The sequence below is a fragment of the Pseudorasbora parva genome, chromosome 5, assembly GCF_024679245.1.
Source record: "Pseudorasbora parva isolate DD20220531a chromosome 5, ASM2467924v1, whole genome shotgun sequence".
In the NCBI taxonomy this organism is placed as follows: domain Eukaryota; kingdom Metazoa; phylum Chordata; class Actinopteri; order Cypriniformes; family Gobionidae; genus Pseudorasbora; species Pseudorasbora parva.
Genome location: NC_090176.1, coordinates 8,950,190 through 8,972,445, shown reverse-complemented (window position 1 = coordinate 8,972,445; position 22,256 = coordinate 8,950,190). Strand labels below are relative to the sequence as shown.

The 22,256-nt window shown below is 39.5% G+C and overlaps 1 protein-coding gene across 1 annotated transcript; it reads left to right on the top strand.

Annotated features, from left to right (window-relative positions):
• The first annotated feature begins 1,038 nt into the window (after window positions 1-1,038).
• Window positions 1,039-16,902, top strand: pdk1 (pyruvate dehydrogenase kinase, isozyme 1). The gene is made up of 11 exons (XM_067443193.1): window positions 1,039-1,761; window positions 4,316-4,457; window positions 4,546-4,617; window positions 8,533-8,717; window positions 8,988-9,083; window positions 9,697-9,774; window positions 9,875-9,951; window positions 10,131-10,229; window positions 12,471-12,581; window positions 12,919-13,032; window positions 16,102-16,902. The coding sequence occupies exons 1-11, from the start codon at window positions 1,653-1,655 to the stop codon at window positions 16,240-16,242; spliced, it is 1,224 nt and encodes a 407-aa protein (XP_067299294.1). The 5' UTR covers window positions 1,039-1,652; the 3' UTR covers window positions 16,243-16,902.
• Window positions 16,903-22,256: the final 5,354 nt, after the last annotated feature.

Genomic DNA, 22,256 nt, shown 5'->3' with positions numbered 1-22,256 from the left:
CAGGTGTTAAAATATGCATTAATCTTCCAAGATTTTTGTTTTAAATTTTGCCAGCTGTTGTCCCTACAATCAAAGCTATCCCAAATCCCCGACATGCGTTGCCTACATAGGCTACTGTACATAAACTTGTGTATACCGCCACCTATAGGATTAAATCAGAAATTGGCATTCAACTCACTCTGCTCATCCCCATTCCTCATGTCAGATCAGATGCGTATTAGGCTTTCAGGCAGCTATACTAAAATTTAGTAGATTATTCCATTCTCAAGTAAGCCTAGGCTACACAAGATCGTGTCTTTTTACAACCACTTCGTTTGGGTATTTGGATTTTATGGCGGGCAAATGTTTAACTTCTAACGAAGGAAATTAATCCTATATTTTATCAAACAAGTACATTTTTTTTTGTAAGCAGGGTGCGAATTAAACAGTGACCTTCTTTAGGAGAGTAGCCTAATGCACATTTGCCTGAAAAAGTTTGTATGCTATATTTACATTTTGTAGTAGGCTAATATGCATGTAGCCGAATATGCAGTAATTTTAAATTAGGTATAATTAATTAACGAATAGCATACTTGTTAATTTTGGAATTTATAAATACGCTCTAGGCTGCGTTTAAGCAACTGATGGGCCAACATTAAAACATAGCAACCACAAAAACACTTTTAACTAATCCTAATTTTAATTCACTAAATTCAGCAGGTCTGTCAAATTTCCCTCTGTTTTTCAATGATATTTAAATTACCTCTCAAAAGAAGAAAAAGTTAAATATGTTAACAGAATGCACGTTCCTGGTACTTGTGATCCATAACGCACACTTTCACTTTTAAGTTTTAAGAACAAGATAATAGATTTTGATAAAAGATGTGGCGCCTCGGGTAAACGTGTTGGCGACAGAGCATATTGGACGTGTTGCTTCCTTAATGCTATTATGAATGTAACAGTTGAATGTTGTTATGTTAGTGTGAAAAACAAAAACAAACATTATTTATTTATCCAGCATTTACGTTGAACCAATCAGGATACGTCGCAGAGAGTCACGTGATTCAGCGGCTCCTCCAAGGCGGAAGTAAAATAGAGTGGAGGATCTATGCTTCAATGAAACCATGCACCATTAACGCGAGGCAACTTGTTTACAGCAACCTGGCAAGATAGATTTTCAAACAAGAAAACAGGTCAGAGATTACGGGTTTCTTTCAGGGGCTGTTGTCCTCGAGGCTGCCGGTGTTGTTTCGTGTGTCGTGTTGTGTGCGCAGTATGCGGTCAGGCCGAGTGTGCGCTGATGCTCCTGCGTATCAGATGAGTTCATAAACAAACACACACACACACACACACGCTGCTGCAGCGCTTATCGGTCTCCACAGCCGTCAGGCATTACTCCGGGATCACCTGTATGTCATAATGTGTGCAATGCCATTACCAGCTAATACAGAACTGCATTTTCTACAGAGTGGAACTGCATTTTCCAGAGAGCCCTGGATTTACCCGGATCACTGATCCTGAATGAGTGCGAACATGACTGACATTCAGCTTTACGCCACGAGAAACAAGTACACAGTCATCTGCTGATTATATTTTGGACAAAACTATTTGAGTTCAGAAAGCCAACAGGACACATCTTTCTAGATTCTCTGAAGAACTAAACAGACGCCAATATGAAAATCTACAGGTTTTTGATGAACGCCGCATCTATTTCCAAGCAAATAGACTTTTACTCCAGATTCTCGCCTTCTCCTCTCTCTATGAAACAGTTCATAGATTTTGGTAAGTCTGCAATCAAGTGGATACAATTTAATATGAAAATAGAGTCCCTTACAACATCCAATCCTAAAGAGAAAGTAGTTTAAATATTTTAAAAATGTAATTTTTGTACTATCATGATAAATTTTAAGTAGATTAGAATATAATGTTAGAAATAAAGTACTATCATGGTTCAGTGATTATGGGATTTGATGTAAATAACAGTCATTTTACATACTATGGTATTGTGAGTACTATATATTTCATGATGTTTACATTGCACATTAGGCAGTGTTTTTCAGGGCCCCCTGTACAGTTAATTGCCTTGGGCCCCCTGGGTAGAAATGGTGGGTCCCTTGGCAGGGATCGCTATAGACCCACAAGCGTAGGGCTGGGCGATGTGGACAAAAAAAATATGTCATATTAGCCGATATGAACTTGAAAATGATCAGGATGTCAAATGTTCTTTTAAGTTTAAGACAGAGTTTTGCTCCTAAGTGAAAGTTGTAAAAAACGTTAATTGTGGTTTTAAACTACTCCTGCCACGAGATCTCGCGAGATTAAAGTGTGATGAGATTTCTCGTTGAGGTGAAAAGCTGTCTCTCTCGCGTTATATTGTCATGATGAACTGGTCATGATGGAGTGTGAGGGTGAAGTTAGGATAGAATGCCAATGCTACATTTACATTACACCGCCACTGTAATTTTGCTTTAAATAGAAATTAAAACAATTCAGGTAAATAATGCTCGCTTAAATTCGATCAGCTCATTCAACACGAGCTGTTTGAGTCGTACATATGGCGCAACACTGATCACATCACGAGAGGACTGACTGGACCATGGCAGATGATTCGTTGTGCAACAGAAGTGTCAGACAGACAATTGTCTTATACACTCACCTAAAGGATTATTAGGAACTCCTGTTCAATTTCTCATTATTGCAATTATCTAATCAACCAATCACATGGCAGTTGCTTCAATGCATTTAGGGCTGGGGTCCTGATCAAGACAATCTCCTGAACTCCATACTGAATGTCAGAATGGGAAAGAAAGGTGATTTAAGCAATTTTGAGGGTGGCATGGTTGTTGGTGCCAGACGGGCCGGCCTGAGTATTTCACAATCTGCTCAGTTACTGGGATTTTCACACACAACCATTTCTACGGTTTACAGAGAATAGGGTGAAAAGGGAAAAACATCCAGTATGCGGCAGTTCTGTGGGCGAAAATGCCTTGTTGATGCTCGAGGTCAGAGGAGAACGGGCCGACTGATTCAAGCTGATAGAAGAGCAACTTTGACTGAAATAACCACTCGTTACAACCGAGGTATGCAGCAAAGCATTTGTGAATCCACAACACGCATAACCTTGAGGCGGATGGGCTACAACAGCAGAAGACCCCACCGGGTACCACTCATCTCCACTACAAATGGGAAAAAGAGGCTAAAATTTGCACAAGCTCAACAAAATTGGACCGAGACTGGAAAAATGTTGCCTGATCTGATGAGTCTCGATTTCTGTTGAGACATTCAGATGGTCGAGTCAGAATTTGGCGTAAACAGAATAAGAACATGGATCCATCATGCCTTGTTAACACTGTGCAGGCTGGTGGTGGTGGTGTAATGGTGTGGGGGATGTTTTCTTGGCACACTTTAGGCCCCTTAGTGCCAATTGGGCATCGTTTAAATGCCACGGCCTACCTGAGCATTGTTTCTGACCATGTCCATCCCTTTATGACCACCATGTACCCATCCTCTGATGGGTACTTCTAGCAGGATAATGCACCATGTCACAAAGCTCGAATCATTTCAAATTGGTTTCTTGAACATGGCAATGAGTTCACTGTACTAAAATGGCCCCCACAGTCACCAGATCTCAACCCAATAGAGCATCTTTGGGATGTGGTGGAACGGGAGCTTCGTGCCCTGGATGTGCATCCCACAAATCTCCATCAACTGCAAGATGCTCTCCTATCAATATGGGCCAACATTTCTAAAGAATGCTTTCAGCACCTTGTTGAATCAATGCCACGTGGAATTAAGGCAGTTCAGAAGGGGATAGGAGGTCAAACACAGTATTAGTATGGTGTTCCTAATAATCCTTTAGGTGAGTGTATTTTAAAATGCGCGTTCAGCACCACCGCTCCCTATTCACATTCGAGTATGCACGATCCCGAAGGTGAAAGTAAATGGGAGTACTCATTCAAACGCGATTTTAATAAGTTTGAGTGCGGTTCTCTGAGGCATGTTAATATTTCTCAATATGAAAGTTATCTAGTTGTAATCATAACCTTTAAATATTTAGGAATATTTTTATGGTTATCGTTTGCTCTTAATATCTAAAAATCTTGTTTTGTTCTTGTGAACCCAATCTTGTGTCTCGTCTTGTGAGATGTCTCGTCCCCCCTAGTGATAACTGTCATAATTGTTTTATCGCCCAGCCCTACCTCAGCCCTATCCTGGGAATCCTGTACTCAGTCCCACCTTTACCACAGTAAAACCACAATCTTTTTCATAAGGGGAATAGAATAAATTAATTTACTAGATGATCTCTAAGTCTTTTGTACACAATTTTCCTCTTTAGGTTCAGAAAACGCGTGTGAGAAAACGTCATTCACGTTTCTAAGGCAGGAGCTGCCTGTCAGACTGGCGAATATTTTGAAGGAAATAGATTTATTGCCTGATAACCTGCTGAGAACTCCTTCAGTGCACCTGGTGCAGAGCTGGTCAGTGGGAATGCATGCGTAAAGTCTTATATTTGGGATATGTTTGTATGTCTGAGCTATATTCTTTGGTTCTGTTGCATCCCTGCAGGTACATGCAGAGTTTCCAGGATATACTTGAGTTCAAGGACAGGAATGTTGATGATCAAATGGTCACATCTGAGTAAGAGATACAAATACCCTCCAGTATAGGTCTTCTCTGGTCCATGGATCTGTACCTGACGCGAATCATTTCTTACCCGAACCCGATAATGGAATTTAAAGAGAGATACCCGATAAAATTAGGTAAATTAAATATAAATTTATTCTTATTAAAGTTACAAAAGTGATTCAGTCAAGAGAAGTGTGAGATTTTCTCTCTTTTTGTTGTCATTTGATTAACATTAATAATGACAGATTAGTAGTTTAGTTCACTTACTGTTTACTTGCAAATACATGGTCACTTTGACACATAGGTATTTAACATATATATTTAACTGCTCAAGCACAATTAGGTGGCAAAATCACTCATGCTCTCTATTAAAGTTACAATAGTTATTCAGTCAAGCGCAGTGAGTGATTTTCGCTTTGTCTTTTGTTGTTTGATTAACATTAGACAACAGCAGGTTCATTAGGCTGCTGTCACTTTAAGATCAAATGCACTGATCCAATGAGTATAATGATGAGTATACTGATTCGCATGGGTTTCTTTCTAAACTATCTATGTTAATTTAAGACTAATAAATGACTGTTTACGAGGAAACAATGACAATACTATTACAGTGATGGGCATTTTGACACATAAGTGTGTGTATTTATTCCTGTATAACAAAGTAACTGTGTAACTAGTGTACCATAGTACGATGCATCAGTGAAGAAACCCACTACTTAGTCACAACTGACTATTTGTCATTCAACCATATTGGTTATGATGCCATGCAGGTGGTGGAGTAATAACTTATGTTAATGTATGAGATCAAATTAATGCCAGATATTTTTGCAAAAAATTGCAGACATGGCATCTGAGGACTAACTCACTTTTCTGTTATTTTGCGTTATTTCCAGATTTAAACAAAGGCTCGTTCTTATGCACTAACTAGAGCACATTACACACTCTTGGAAAACAGTGCTTTAAATCTCTTGACAAACTAAAAGACGTAAATGACATTTGTATATATTCGAAATTAAAAGCTATAGATTTTACTGAATGCCAGCTTACTTATTTTGCTTAAGATAACGATTCATTAAAGGGTTAGTTCACCCCAAAAAAATCAATTCTGTCATTATTTATGTCATTCCAAACCCAAACCTCATTCATCTTTGGAATACAAATGACAACAACCTTTATTTCTATAGCACGTTTAAAAACAACCTAAGTTGACCAAAGTGCTTTACACTCTTAACACCACTAATCAAACATTGATAAAACACCCAGTACAGGACACATCTCAAAATCCCAGCCTTTATGGGGAGTTGTAGGCAATAGAGAAGAGATGCGTTTTCAACACCGATTTAAAACATTTTAATGAGTCGCAGGATCTGATATGCAGAGGGAGGTTATTCCAGAGACGTGTGCTGCTGGCACAGAGAAAGCACGATCTCCTTTCGTCTTCAACCGAGATTTAGGGACACTCAAAAATAGACTCTGCAATGATCTTTAAGATCTATTGACCTATTGAAAGATCTAATGCTGTTGTAACAGGCCAGAAATATACTCTGGAGCGAGACCTTGTAATGCTTTAAAAATTATTAAGACCTTGTATTGCACTCTAAAATCTACAGGGAGCCAGTGCAGAGAGGCCAGTATGGGAGATATACTAGAAAATGTCCTCGTGCCAGTCAACAATCTGGCCATGGCATTTTGTACAAACTGCAAGCTAGCAAACATTTTTTTTTTACATCCCCAGATACAAGGAAGTGCAATAGTCCAGTCTGGATGAAATAAAAGCATGAATTACCGTCTCCATATCCCTAACAGTCAAGAAGCTCTTCAATTTGGCAATGCTCCTCAATTGAAAGAAACTGCCTTTAACCACAGCATTAATTTGTCTGTCAAATTTTAGCTCAGAGTCAGATATCACCCCAAGATTCCTCGCTTGTGTGGTGATGTTACCAAGGTGAGGTGATATTTTTGGCAAGCTTTGACAGACCAAAGATCATTACCTCAGATTTAGATTAATTCAACTAATCAAATACATATTTCTGATGAAATCTGAAAGCTCTCTGAGCCCTCCATAGACAGCAATTTAATTAACACTTTCAAGGCCCAGAAAGGAAGTAAAGACATTGTTAAAATACTCCATGTGACTCCAGTGGTTCAACCTTAAAGGGGGGGTGAAATGCTGTTTCATGCATACTGATCTTTTTACACTGTTAAAGACTTGGATTCCCATACTAAACATAGACAAAGTTTCAAAAGTTAAGGTGGACGTTTGATGGGAGTATTTCTTTGTCAAAAATACTACTTCCGGTTAGTCATAAGTTTCGGCAAGTTTTTTGCGATCATGCGTCCCCTTTGACGTTAATGGGGGCGGAATTTCCTTGTATGGGCCTTACGGACAATTCTACCGGAAGCGCGTGAGAGAGAGAGAGGGAGAGAGCGAAAGTAACAGGCTACGCCCATCAAAGCGCTGGCTTGTAGGATGCGCTGCACAGGTGATGTGCACATAACAATGTCACCAAAAAAGTGCGTTTTTGGTTGCCAGACCAAGACAGTCCTGCACAGATTCCCCAAAAACCCCGCGTTAAGGCAACAGTAGATGGAATTTGCTTTTCCGGATCAGCAACTGAGTTGCGCGAATGTTTATATCTGTTCGCTGCATTTCGGTGCCGACTGTTTCATAAACAAGGCCCAGCTCGACGCCGGATTTTCCGATCGCCTAATGCTGAAGGATGGAGCAGTCCCAACGATAAAGGTCCCAACGTTAGAACCGCAGGCGGTGAGTGAGACTGCTTCAAATGTCTGTGTTTTTGCCTATGCTCATCAAGTAGCCCAAACATGATCACGTATAGTTAATTGATCAATGGAGCATGCGATGTGTAGTGCGTGTACATTTGTTTAGCTGGCCACTATATGTGTAACTTTATGTTTGTGTATTGTAAAAGCACTCCAAACAACAATACACAAAGAGTGGGGAAATATGTTGAACTAAATAAGCACGCTTCTTCATTCAAATGCGCTACTATTCCGTGTCTTTCTATGTAAACACTAACTTAGCCTGCCGTGCAAAACCAGTCCGCTTACTAACGTTACAATCTACACAAACCATGCGTTAACACACACACACACGTGCACAACTGCACTTCCCACATGTACACCTTCAAAGACAAAAATACGACGATATAATTCAAGTATAAATATGTAAATAACACAAGCCGCTAAGCATATTATATAGTTAGTGTATAACTTGTACCACATAGAGACGTCCTGCTCTAGTCGTTTTTGCTGCTGCTCCTGTTCAACTGCAGCCTCTGGGTCTGATTCCGGATCATAGATGTATGGCTGTATCTGATTAAAAGCCATATTTTTATTTTGAATAAAGTTTTTTTCCGCTGTTAGGGATGACACAGCTTTACGACGCACTCAACACAATAACAGCAGCGAGCACACGTCATTATTTAGCTCCGCTCACACGATACGCCCCCACCCGCTCGGCTTTTTTCGGAAAGACTCGGAACAGCGCATCTTTCTTATATAATTATAAAAAAAATAAAGACTTTTCGGAGATATGCAGGATGCAATGCTACTCTATAGGTACTCAAGATTGACATGACACTGACTGAAACTGAGTGTTTCTCCCCCCCTTTAATATGAAGCGGCCAAAATTCTTTTTAGTGCGCAAAAATAACAACTTTATTCCCGTTTTCTCTTATCTGTGTCATTCTCCTATGCAGTTTACGTTGTAAATACAGTTCAGCTCTTCCAAGAAATTCACACATTACATTTATTTAAAATTACTTTTTTTTATACAAAAGATTTAGACCCAAACCCTCTCAGGTTGAGCCTCAGTTTTTGGATCCAAGTGGACCCCTGAAGACCTCTACCTTCCAGCTCTGCTTGTGCTAACAAATACACACACGCTCACCTCCGTTGTTTTAGCTTCACAGATGCTGTGATTAAGATCAGAAACCGCCACAATGATGTAGTGCCCACCATGGCTCAAGGAGTGGTGGAATTTAAGGAGACCTACGGCACCGACCCCATCACCAGCCAGAACATGCAGTACTTCCTCGACCGCTTCTACATGAGCAGGACTTCAATCAGAATGCTCCTGAACCAGCACAGTGAGACACACACACACACATACATACATCTAGTGCTCTAGTTTATAATTGGGTCCATTATGGATGGCAGAAATATGAAGTCAGTTGAATGGGGGTTCTGGTATGGTCACTCTTAGTGTAGTCTGGGATGTTTACGAGTTTCACAGCCATCCGTTCCCCACATTCCTGAAACAGTCATTGATTGACCGTCACTCTTTTAACATCGAGCTGTGTTGTCCAGCATCAATGAGAGGATTATATGTCAATAACATGATGTCTGTGTGTTTTCAGCTCTTCTGTTTGGGGGAAAGGTGCGTGTCAATCCTGCTCATCCCAAGCAGATCGGCAGCATCGACCCCAACTGTCTTGTCACTGATGTAGTGAAAGGTGACCATGATTTTTTTTTTCTTCTTCTTATATACGTTTGGCAATAGCTCAAGATTTGATTAGTGGGGGCAATGGCAAGATCACTGAGAACAGCACAAACAAAAATTGAAATGTGCTTAACTGACATGAAAATAATATCAGTGGGGGAAAAACTGAATAGTCCTAAAATAGGCTTAGATAGACAGAAACTTGCTCAAGCAAATAAATGTAATCTTACTGCTCTACTTTATCTCTGTGTCAGCTGTAAATCATGCAGATTGCTAGATCGAATGGGTCGTAGCTGATGAAAATAAACTGGTTTTGGCAAGATACCAAGGCAATACAAATCAGTTATCATATTGTTATATTGATATTATATTTCATTCTGTCAAACAGTAGCCTGACAACCCAGACCCACATCAATTATTTTACTATATTAATTATATTAAAAAGAAAGGGGTACATTGTAGCCTTTATGAAAGAAAAAATATATATATTTTGACGTGAAATTTAATCAAAATGCCCAAGCATCTATCCCAAACATTGCATTGGGAAGCACCACACACATTTTTTCAGTGTATATAAAAATCTACTTTTCTATTCACCTATCAAACATGTTCCCTTTATTTTGTAGACGCTTATGAAAATGCCCGTAACCTGTGTGACCGGTATTATATGAACTCACCTGAGCTTGTACTGGAAGAATTTAATGGTAACTTTCTGTTGCACACACATTTACATGAAGTCATGTACCTGAATTCATGATTGGTAAACCTTTCATACGGTAATCGTGTCTCATGTTTCCTCTGCAGTTAAAGGACCAGATAAACCCATTGCTGTGGTGTATGTGCCATCTCATCTGTACCACATGGTGTTTGAGCTCTGTAAGGTGCCGTACTTCATTTTTCACCTCTGAAAGGTTGATGTATCAAATCATCTGTAGAGCATAGTGTGGAATTCATTTTTGCAACACTACTGTATGCTTTATTATCTGTCGTGTAAATGGCTTTGCTCTTTTAGATGGGCAGCAGTGTGCTGAGCTATAAATATGTTGTGTGACTCCTGCAGAATGCCATGCGCGCTACCATGGAACTTTATGAAGATGCCATGGAGTATCCCCCGGTTCATGTACGGATCGTCCTCGGCCACGAAGACTTGACTGTTAAGGTACAGACGGACAGACAGACTGGCTGTGGTAAAATCTATGGTAGCCCCTCTCCTCAGTTTATTATTCAGAGCTGAACAGCCAGTTAGAATCATGTTAATTATATTTTTTAAGTCAAAAAATGACCAGATTGCTCCCGAGACCTGTAGTGACAACTTGTTTGACAGACTCGCAAAGATGGATAGTGACTGGAGTGTCAACAGTAGCCTTGCAACAGAGCGGTCATCTAAAGTAGAGGACTTTTCTTCACCACCTGAAGTGGAGGAGGGTGAAATGTTTGTAGACACAGAGCCTTATCAATCCAGCCACTGGGTCAAACTGCGTTAACTCCCGATGCCGACGATGCTTTCATTCATTCATTCATTCATTCATTCATTCATTCATTCATGCTAGCAAAGCAGCAGCGCAAGAGAGAATGAGACCACTAACTAATCTATGAACTTTGAACAGCCATATCCTTATACTGAATGCCACTAAAAAAGCAAGGGACCAATAAGTTCAAACCTAATAGCCTATTACAAGATTTCCTGAAATAAAAGTTAGACTACAACCACGTTACGGTGTTGTTGTTCATTACCATGGCAAACATTTGCGTGTCAGGGTTTGTCTGAAAGCGTCTGAAGTATAAAAATTATCTGTAGACATGATGGCAAAATATCACAAGAAAAGCATCTGTATTTTCTTCATTAGGATGTTTAAAGCAAGTGACGAGAGTTTCATTCATAATGTTTCTACTTCATGTAGCTCATTCTGGACTGAAGCCGTTCTCATCATGTGATCAAGGGAAAACATTTCTTAGGGCGTGGTGAGCTCGTGCCAGGGGCGTGGATAGTGAGCCACGAAGCACCACAACGTCCAATAGGAAAATTCAACTGCAGTAGCCACCATTCAACCTTAAGAGGGCAGCACTAAGACGTTTTTACACCATATATTATAGAATTAAAACACTTTATACCCAAATGTCAAAACATTTACTCGAATCAATAAACAGCATTAATAAAGCCCCAGATCATTAACTAAAAAAAGTTGGTTCAGGGTTTAGTTACCCTTTAAATAAATGTTCTTTTAAACTTTGTGCAAACTTTCATGACTTTACAAAAATATGAAGCAACACAATTGTTTTCAACATTGACAATAAAAAGACTACGTTTTTTTGAGCAGCAAATCAGCATATTACAGTGTTGGAATACAATAGAACCGAATATTAGAATTATGTGACAGAAGACTGGAGTAATGATGATGATAAATTCAGCTTCAGAGGAATAAATTACGTTTTACAATTAGGGCTGTCGATTAAATGCATTGATATATTTACTTAGCAATGGAAAAATAATGTGTTAAAATGATTAGCGCATTTAACGTCATCTTTCATTTTATACAGTTGATTTCATGAAGTACATAAAGCAGGGTGACAACTTACTGCAAAATGGAGCCTGAAGAATTCAGTTTAAAATGGCCCTAAAATTCAAGATATTGGGACAAAAAAGACCCATTAAAGGGATAGTTCACCAGAAACTGAAAATATACTCACCCTCATGTTATTTCAAATCGGTTTGACTTTTTATTTTTATTTTAAAGATATTTTGAAGAATGTTTGTTACCAAGCTGTTTTGGTTTCCACTGACTACCATTGTATCTTTTTTTATGTTTGACAGAAGAAAGTCAGTCATACAGCCTTAAGATGGAGAGTAAACTATGTCAAAAATTTCAGTTTTGGGTGAACTATTCATTTTAAGATTAATTTATCGCCTTTAAATCTCGTGGCATTATTTACTCAATTGTAATTGCAATTCAGATACAGCTTCTGCGGGGAAAAAGCATGGCTTGAAAGTTAGTAAATTCTGTTGAATCAAAATATTTCTTTCGCCTATAATAACGTCTATAAAATAATAACGTCTATTGGATGCTTTTCTCATTTAACACAATAATGACTTCAAATTATCTTTTCTCAGCCAAATTGGATGTTTCAGTTAATTAGATTAATTAATTGGCATATCATGTAATCAATTTGATAAAAGTTTGTAATCTCTCGACAGCCCTATTTAAAATATATTAAAACAATTTACCATATTTTGATAAAATAAATACAGCCTTGGTGAACAGAAGAGACTTTTTAATGTTTTAAAAACATTACAAAATCTGACCGATCCCAAGCGTTTGAACGGTAGTGTAAATCTGCACTAAAGTATTAAACAATAAAAACTAATGTGATTCATCATCACACTCATCTTGTTCTGTGATAGGTCAGTGATCGCGGGGGCGGAGTTCCGCTGAGGAAGATTGACAGGTTGTTTACGTACACCTACTCCACTGCGCCTCGTCCTCAGATGGACACGTCTCGAGCCACTCCTCTGGTCAGTATCTCTCAATTTCATTCTTAGTGGTTCGAAAGTTTACTGTTGCACTAACTGTGGCTTAGTGATGAAGGTACAACACACTCCGACAGATGGGGTTGTGCTTTCATATGGATGTAGCAAGTTCGAGTCTGCATTTCTTGACCTCATTCCCCTTCTCTTGTCTCATTTCCTGTCTTCTTTTAACTTTTCTATCGATAAAAATGGCATTCAAATACATTGTTTTTAATCACACATTTCCTGTACAGTCTTAAATGACATGCTAAAGCACCCACAATATGTTTAATATCAGTAAAAGTGTGCTATGTTGATGGCATGTGTTGTCTTGCGGTCTCAGGCTGGCTTTGGTTACGGGCTGCCCCTCTCCAGACTTTACGCCAGATATTTCCAGGGTGACCTGAAGCTCTACTCTATGGAGGGATTTGGCACAGATGCTGTCATTTACATTAGAGTGAGTAACTCTGTGTGTGTAATCCTTTTTGTGTAAGGGGACATTCACACACGGCACTTAAACGTTAGCACGAGCTAAATGGGCGTCTTTAACCGTTGCGCTTGCGTCTTTTGCAGTGTCTCGCGCATGACACTGTATTGTTAATACTGTGCAAGTTAAAAACAAGCCGCTCAAGTTAAAGTAAGTTCAACTTTTTAAAAACGCTCTTCTAGACCTTGCACTTTTTTCCGCTCCACTGACCTGCGTCTCGTGTGTGAACTGGCCTTAACTCTTAAAAACTGCACGGACAGCTGCAGTGATTATAAAGGGAACACTCTTCGTTTGCTATCTGTATATAACCCATTCACACATTTTTCATGCTGCTAAGTATACACACTGCAAAGTTTTGGAATGATTAATTTATTTAAATGCGGGAATGAATCTAAAATTGTATCGATTGACATAGTGATAACCAGCATTGGACGGGACAAAACATTCTGATGTTAAAATAGATAATGCAGACTAATAGACCTGCCACGTGTACTCTGATGTGTTATGGGTTTCTTTGTTGCTCAGGGTTGACAGTTTTTTTTTTCTTCCAAATAGTTAAACAAAACAAAAATTGTCCCAATATTTTTTTTGCTATAGCCCCGTTTCCACCAAAATTACCCGGAACAATTTGTACCAGGAACTTTTTTACAGGAACTTTTCTCCCCCCCAGACCTGCAGCTGTCTGCGTTTCCACCGCGATCTAAAGTTCCGAGAAGATTAGGCAAATTAGTCCGGTGATAGGACTGCGCGCGACTGTTCCTCCAAGTCAGTGATGGACAGTAATCATTTTTGTGTGTACCGATTGAAAGATTTAGTGATCTGTTTACATGAGACGTTATCTAAACCGATCTGGTGTTACATGTGATGACTTTCAATCGCAATCATTTTGTCACATGCAGTTTGTCTGCCGCATCAAAAATGTCAACGCTCTTTTCTCCAGCAGCTGGAGTGTGTTTACTGTAGCCATAGCAACTCTTAACGGCCACCAGGACTAATACAGTATTATTTATAGCTATTTGTTGTAAAGTGTAATCATCTCAGAAAAAAAAATCTTCTGTCAGGCGCAGTTAAAGTAAAAACTGCCCGGGGCAATATACGCTGGGTCATTTCTCCAACATTATCTTCATAACTCACGAAATAAAAAGTTTACCCCTCAGAAAAATGTACTTTCCTCTCTTGTCAACATGAGCGCGGCGCGCGCCGTCACGTCATGTAAGGACACACACTTAAAAGTAATCGGTCAGGTCGTTTACATGGTGAAAAAAATTTAATAACGAGTATGGAAGAGATTCAAGCTTTGCTGCTTTTGCTGGTTATGTATAGGTTTACTAAAGAGGTAATTAACAACGACAGAAAAGAGCACTAATATGCAGATTCAGCAGCACCAGCAGATTCAGAAAGCTTGTAAAGCTAGATTTAAAATGACAATGTATATTATTATCAGCTATTACGGACATTGAACGTGAGATGGCTGAGACGACCGCGCGCCACCAGACAGAGAGCAAGACTGATATTTACTGAACGCAGAACGAACCTCGCAAAAGACTTTTAAAAATGCCTGTTGAACTAAAATGCTGCGTGAGCTCAACCAATCAGCATGTTCAGCGCCCAAGTCCCGCACTCGAAAGTTCCTGAACTTTGAAAAAGTACTACCTCGCGAGCAGGGCCATTTGGAGGGGGAAATATTTACCCGGAACTTCAATTTTACCCTGGTTCCTGTGTAAAGTTCCTGTGGTGGAAACGGGGCTTAAGAGACTGACACTGGTAAAGAGAACCATTAAGAGCTCATATTAAAAACTGATTTTATTCTTAAGTCATGGCAATAAAGTAAAAGTCAAAATTACCTTTTTTGTTGATATACTTCCATACTATATGAATAAAAATGTAATCGTGACTTTTTCACAATTTTGACTTACTTTTTTCGCAGTAAATCACATAAAATCACAATAGCGAGGAAAAAAAGTGTATTTCATGCACTTCTGAATTTTTTCTCACTATTGTGAGTTTATATGGTGTAATTCTGACTAATTCTAATGTATGATCGAGAGCAGCTCATATTAAAAACTGATTTTAGAAATTAAGTCATGGCAATAAACTAGATGTAGCAATATATTATTTTAGGGCGTGACTCACGTCTTTATTCCCACAGTAGTAAAATTGAAAATGTCCTGGAAAAGTTTTCCTTTTCCCTGTGTTTTGCATTTTTTTAAGTATTTAAGACATAATATAAATGTGACATGTTTTTTGCATTACAATGAAAAGATTCTAATCACAGTAATATTGAGAAAAAACAAAAACATTGTAATACAGTAATGAGAATATCATGAGAGAAATGTCTAGACACATTACACAAAAAAATTAGGAAGCCTCTTCCCAAATGTGTATAATGTCAATATGCAAAACAATCATAATGGGTCTAACATAGATGTGTATATAATACATATAAAATAATATAGAATATTTTATTTTTTTAAGATTCTATAAATATATATTCACTACCAGAAATAGTTTTATTCAGCAAGGATACATTAAATTGATCAAAAGTTACAGTAAAGCCATTTATTGGTTTCAAAATATTATTTCTAGTTATCAAAGAATACTGAAAAAAATATTTTGACAAATAAATGTGAAGCATCACAACAGTTTTTAACATTGATAATAATCATAAATGTTTTTTGATCAGCAAATCAGCATATTACAATCATTCTTGAAGGATAATGTGACACTGAAGCCTGGAGTAATATCTTAAAAATTACATATTGAAATGAAAAAAGCTTATTTTAAATTGTAATATTTTGCAATATTACTGTATTTATGATCAAATAAATGCAGCTTTGGTGAACTTGAAGAAAAATTCTAACAACCCCAAACATTTTAATGATCGTGTATAATAATACATATTATATTAATAACAGTTCAATTTAAGAATTTTGAGCTCACACTCAGTTTTTTTTCCACTCCTGAAGTAATAGTGGTTGATTATTTTCTTTTTCACTCCTGAATTCCATTTATAATAACGTGTTGTTTTGATCCCTGAAGGCTTTGTCCACCGAGTCCATTGAGAGGCTTCCCGTTTACAACAAATCCGCTTGGAAACATTATAAAACCATCCACGAGGCCGACGACTGGTGTGTTCCCAGCAAAGAACCCAAGGACATGACCACCTTCCGCAGCGCCTAGATGGTTTCAGCGGCCCGTGTAGAGATCAGGAGAGGAACCACAGAGACAGTATTGAGTAGATGAGCACGCCGAAACCCAACAGGCTTCGAGTGTGTTCTCATGAGGAACATTTCCAGGTGGTTTCAGTATTTTGAGTTAGCACAGGTGTTGCTAGTGCCATTGCATCCTAGATAGACAATACATAATGCAGTTGCTGTTCTGGTGTATTTTGAGTGTGATCCAGTGTGTGTTTTCTTGCTTATATATTTGATTGTGTAAGTCAGTATTTATTTATCTGTCCTTATGATATGGACTGTAATGTTTGCTTCAAACTGACAGTACCAGCAAAACTGGGACTTTACATTCCATGAACAGTCCCATGTGTTACATTTTGCTTTTTTTAAAAGAAATTGTGAGTGTAGTGTGAGTGTTAAAGTGTTAAATGCTTCACATTAGCAGAAAATGTTCATCTTCAGCTAAGTAACATTTCAGGCACTTAAGAGACAAAAAAACAAAAAATGAACAGCCGTATGTATGTGTGAACGTGTGCTTCTCTTGATGGGTTTAAGAGAGTGTTCAGTTGTTTGAAACTCATTCAGTTTAATAAAGGACCGCCAGTTCAATCCCAGTGGCCTCTACTGGAGGCGGACTGAAACTGCAGATGTGTTGAACACATTCAAATATCTGTCCTTGCACTTTTCTGCATCGTTTTTCTCATAATATCGAACTTTTTTTAAGCCACTTGTGCTATTACTTCATCAACTATCGATCTGATGATTTTCAGTGGATGTGAAGTCATTTCATGGAGGTTCTTACAGAGTAGATACAAAATTAATTACCACAAGGTGTCAGAAATCGTTTTTATATTTTAAAGGATTTTTTATTATTTTCTTCACTTTTCGGTCCACTGCATCTGAATCTTTGATATTTAACTCATTCCCTGCCAAGGTTTTTTTTTGCCAGTCAGTGCCAGCTTTTTTTTAAAGCAGCTTAGCGCACTTTGCCGGAAAGGTCCCGCCTCTTACCATAACGGGGAGATGCGAGGGCTGAATGCGCGCTCTTCTCCACGTGGGAGAGCAACGAGACCACGCCCCCTATTTTGCGTGTTCTTGTGGGCGGAGGGTTAGTCAACAAACGGTTCTAGTGACGTCATTCCTGAAGGAAGTGCAGAGGTGTAGTCTAAACCGGCCGTTCGCAGTAGGCTTTGAAAGGGAACTTCGGTTAAATAAAATATCTCGCTTGGCATTGAACTTTGAGCGTTATAATTTTACAGGTATTATTTATGCTCTAACAGCAACATTACACACTAACTAAAGTTTGAAAGATGGAGTCACGAAGAAAGGGACATTTAAAATCAATTTCATAAAACTTTCATGGCCCCCAGAATATTTTGGTTTATGTATATCTGAACATAACATACATGTATCAAAAGAAAACAAAACTTTAATGAGGGCAAGTTTCATAAAAAGCAACATTATGAACAAAAAGCTGAGAAAATGTTTTTTTTTTTTGTCCTTCTTTTTTTTCAAAAACGACATCTCTGGTGTCATGACATCAGGTCCTCCCTAAAAACCAGGTCTCCAAACGGTCAGTTAAAGGTGCACTATGTAAAAAAAAAAAAAACCTGTAATATATATAACAATCTATAACAATCGCTCCAGCAGCCGTGCTCAGCTCCACAACACTCGGTCCTGCTCTGCTTCACACTACAGTAACGTTAATAACCGCATCCATGAACATGATTTCTTCCCGAGTCCTATTTTCCACCGGCTGTGAGGTGAAGACCACATGTCCCAAGATACTGCCCTCAATACTGGCATCATCAAACTACGATTTGTTTTGAATAGGCGCCATCTAGCAGACGGAAAAATTACATAGTGCACCTTTAATGATTATCCTAAGTATACAAATGATATTCATTTAAAATATAGTACGATTATAATTATACATTATAAATGCATACGAAAAAAAGTATATAAAACCAATTGACTGAAATTTCTTACACTTGATTAATTGTTCATTAATAAATAATAATAGCCTATTAAGTGAATAATTTAGAATTATTTATTTATTTTATCTGAAATATTTGGGCATTTAACAATTACATTAAAGATAATTGAGAATACATGTAGGCAGGGTAAGTGCAAGTATAAGCTATCAGACTAGTCTCTTATCTGTATGCCAGTAAGCTAAATAATACAGACATAAATGGTTATTATAAGGTAGTTCAAACAGAATTTTTTCCCCACCGGGAACCGGGTCTCTATTAAGACCCCAAACGATCCCATTGGCTTAAATTACCTTTAATATACTCTCTTTAGCACCTGATTACAATTCTTACAAAATCATGATAAATGCTGTTTGAACTACGTTATAACACAAGCCCATGGACTATTAGTTGAACGTCTGATGCATATGGCACACTTCTTTCACACTTTTGTCTATCACCAGACCAAGCTCAGTCTTTAAAGATTGAACATTGGTCTGGGGAGTCTGCTCTGCACAGGTAGTGCAGAATTATTAGGCAAATGAGTATTTTGACCACATCATCCTCATTATGCATGTTGTCTTACTCCAAGCTGTATAGGCTGGAAAGCCTACTACCAATTAAGCATATTAGGTGATGTGCATCTCTGTAATGAGAAGGGGTGTGGTCTAATGACATCAACACTAGAGTGCGGATCGGGCCGCATTTTTCTGTCCGAGCCCGACCAGCGTCCGACAGACCAGTAACCGAACCCGACCCGAGCCCGACAGGCATTAAAATATTTATGTCCGAGCCCGACAGTTAAAATCTATTTTTTTTCCCCTCATATACTAATGACACGCACGTTTGTTTGTGTGGAAAGTCCACTTTTATTAAGCAACTGTAAGGAAGGCATTCTGAAATGTTTAACGTTACAGACGAGCGCATCAGCACGCGCATGGGGCATCAAACCTCACACAGAGCCCAATCAAATAGCCAACTGAAATTAAATGAACAAAGGTCTGCTAAAAATGGCCCAAGCTAACAGAACAAAACATTAACGTAACACAATTGACATGCTTATTGAAATGAAAGTCATCTTACCAATTTTCTCAAACTGTATGGTTCCTAAACTGCAACATGGGATCTATTTACATAATCTATCCATCAAAGTTTAGGCTAATCGAGGTTTTATGCAGAAAAAGGATTGCATCAACTGTGGGTGGCTTCAAGGCTGTCCTGCTGCCAGCAGCGCTGAAGTTGCGCTCACTGGAATGACGAGGATGCCGCGGGCAATATGCACGCACGTGTTGCGCGTTGTTGTCACGGCGACATAAACAAATTTCTGCATGCAGGAAGACGGATGTTACGCCGCATTCACACGGGGCGTAGGCGTTAACGCTTGACGGAGGGCGTGGCTGAAGCTGGGTGCTGACGCGATCGTCATAGTGACAACAGCCAATCACATTAACTTGCCGCTTGGACCAAAACACAACACAAAAAAGCGCCTTTTTATGACAGCTAGTCTGTGAGATGAAATGGATGCCGATTTGGTTGTATGTGCGAGTGCGATTGCCCGTTTAGTTGTTGTCAGCGCACTGCACAGGTGCACGAAGCTGTTAAGTACATTAAATCCTGAAAAAGCGCCAACAGCGGCAAGAATATCACGTAGTGGTCAAGGAGCTGCGTCTGGATTTATAACAGTCTGGATGGTTCACGGAGCAGTTAATGAACGCAATTGGCTAGCGTCTGCTGTAGGATATTTGCATACGGCGATCTGATTGGATGACGCCTGCGCTGGCGCTTGAAAAGTTGAGAATTCTTCAACTTCTGCCGCTTGCAACGCGAGTGAAGCGCCGCGACGGAACCCACAATTCAGTTCGGCAACGGATGATGTCACCCATTCAAAGTAAATGGGAAGCATTAACGCCTACGCCCCGTGTGAATGCGGCGTAAGGGTAATATTTTACATTTATTTTAGTCACAGAAACAAACCATTGCATCAAGTTAAACAGGCCCATTGGCTACTTGCATAATAAGCAGTTTTAAATTTAAAAGGTTCAATGCCTTATCGCGCTGACGTGACCGAGCCCGACCCGAACCCGAACGTCATTTCTAAATATCTGTCCGAACCCGGCCCGACCCGTCGGGTACCGCCGGAACCCGTCGGGCTCGGGTCGGGTATCCATCCTCTAATCAACACCCTATATCAGGTGTGCATAATTATTAGGCAACTTCCTTTCCTTTGGCAAAATGGGTCAAAAGAAGGACTTGACAGGCTCAGAAAAGTCAAAAATAGTGAGATATATTGCAGAGGGATGCAGCAGTCTTAAAATAACCAAGCTTCTGAAGCGTGATCATCGAACAATCAAGCGTTTCATTCAAAATAGTCAACAGGGTCGCAAGAAGCGTGTGGAAAAACCAAGGCGCAAAATAACTGCCCGTGAACTGAGAAAAGTCAAGCGTGCAGCTGCCAAGATGCCACTTGCCACCAGTTTGGCCATATTTCAGAGCTGCAACATCACTGGAGTGCCCAAAAGCACAAGGTGTGCAATACTCAGAGACATGGCCAAGGTAAGAAAGGCAGAAAGTCGACCACCACTGAACAAGACACACAAGCTGAAACGTCAAGACTGGGCCAAGAAATATCTCAAGACTGATTTTTCTAAGGTTTTATGGACTGATGAAATGAGAGTGAGTCTTGATGGGCCACATGGATGGGCCCGTGGCTGGATTGGTAAAGGGCAGAGAGCTCCAGTCCGACTGCCTATCCCCCATAGTACACTGTCTGAATCCTTCTCTATCCCCTATATAGTGCACTGTCTGAATCGCTGCCTATCCCCCATAGTACACTGTCTGAATCCTTCTCTATCCCCTATATAGTGCACTGTCTGAATCGCTGCCTATCCCCCATAGTACACTGTCTGAATCCTTCTCTATCCCCTATATAGTGCACTGTCTGAATCAGTGCACTATATAGGGGATAGGGAACGGTTCAGACAGTGCACTATATAGGGGATAGGGAAAGATTCAGACAGTGGACTATATAGGAGATAGGGAACGATTCAGACAGTGCATTATATAGAGGATAGGGGACGATTCAGACAGTGCACTATATAGGGGATAGAGAACGATTCAGACAGTGCACTATATAGGGGATAGGGAACGATTCAGACAGTGCACTATATAGGGGATAGGGAACGGTTCAGACAGTGCACTATATAGGGGATAGGGAAAGATTCAGACAGTGGACTATATAGGAGATAGGGAACGATTCAGACAGTGCACTATATAGGGGATAGAGAACGATCAGACAGTGCACTATATAGGGGATAGAGAACGATCAGACAGTGCACTATATAGGGGATAGAGAACGATTCAGACAGTGCACTATATAGGGGATAGAGAACGATTCAGACAGTGCACTATATAGGGGATAGAGAACGATTCAGACAGTGCACTATATAGGGGATAGGGAACGATTCAGACAGCGCACTATATAGGGGATAGGGAAAGATTCAGACAGTGGACTATATAGGAGATAGGGAACGATTCAGACAGTGGACTATATAGGGGATAGGGAACGATTCAGACAGTGCACTATATAGGGGATAGAGAACGATCAGACAGTGCACTATATAGGGGATAGAGAACGATCAGACAGTGCACTATATAGGGGATAGAGAACGATTCAGACAGTGCACTATATAGGGGATAGAGAACGATTCAGACAGTGCACTGTATAGGGGATAGAGAACGATTCAGACAGTGCACTATATAGGGGATAGGGAACGATTCAGACAGCGCACTATATAGGGGATAGGGAACGATTCAGACAGTGCACTATATAGGGGATAGGGAGCGATCAGACAGTGGACAATATAGAGGACAGGGAACAGTTCAGACAGTGCACTATATAGGGGATAGAGAACGATTCAGACAGTGGACTATATAGGGGATAGAGAACGATTCAGACAGTGCACTATATAGGGGATAGGGAACGATTCAGACAGTGCACTATATAGGGGATAGGGAACGATTCAGACAGTGCACTATATAGGGGATAGAG

Excerpts from the sequence above, each read along its gene's own strand:
- pdk1 (XM_067443193.1), top strand. The coding sequence starts at position 1,653 with ATGAAAATCTACAGGTTTTTGATGAACGCCGCATCTATTTCCAAGCAA. Across the intron at positions 9,084-9,696 it reads TGTCACTGATGTAGTGAAAG|ACGCTTATGAAAATGCCCGT; the intron begins GTGACCATGATT and ends TTTATTTTGTAG. Across the intron at positions 12,582-12,918 it reads CGTCTCGAGCCACTCCTCTG|GCTGGCTTTGGTTACGGGCT; the intron begins GTCAGTATCTCT and ends TTGCGGTCTCAG.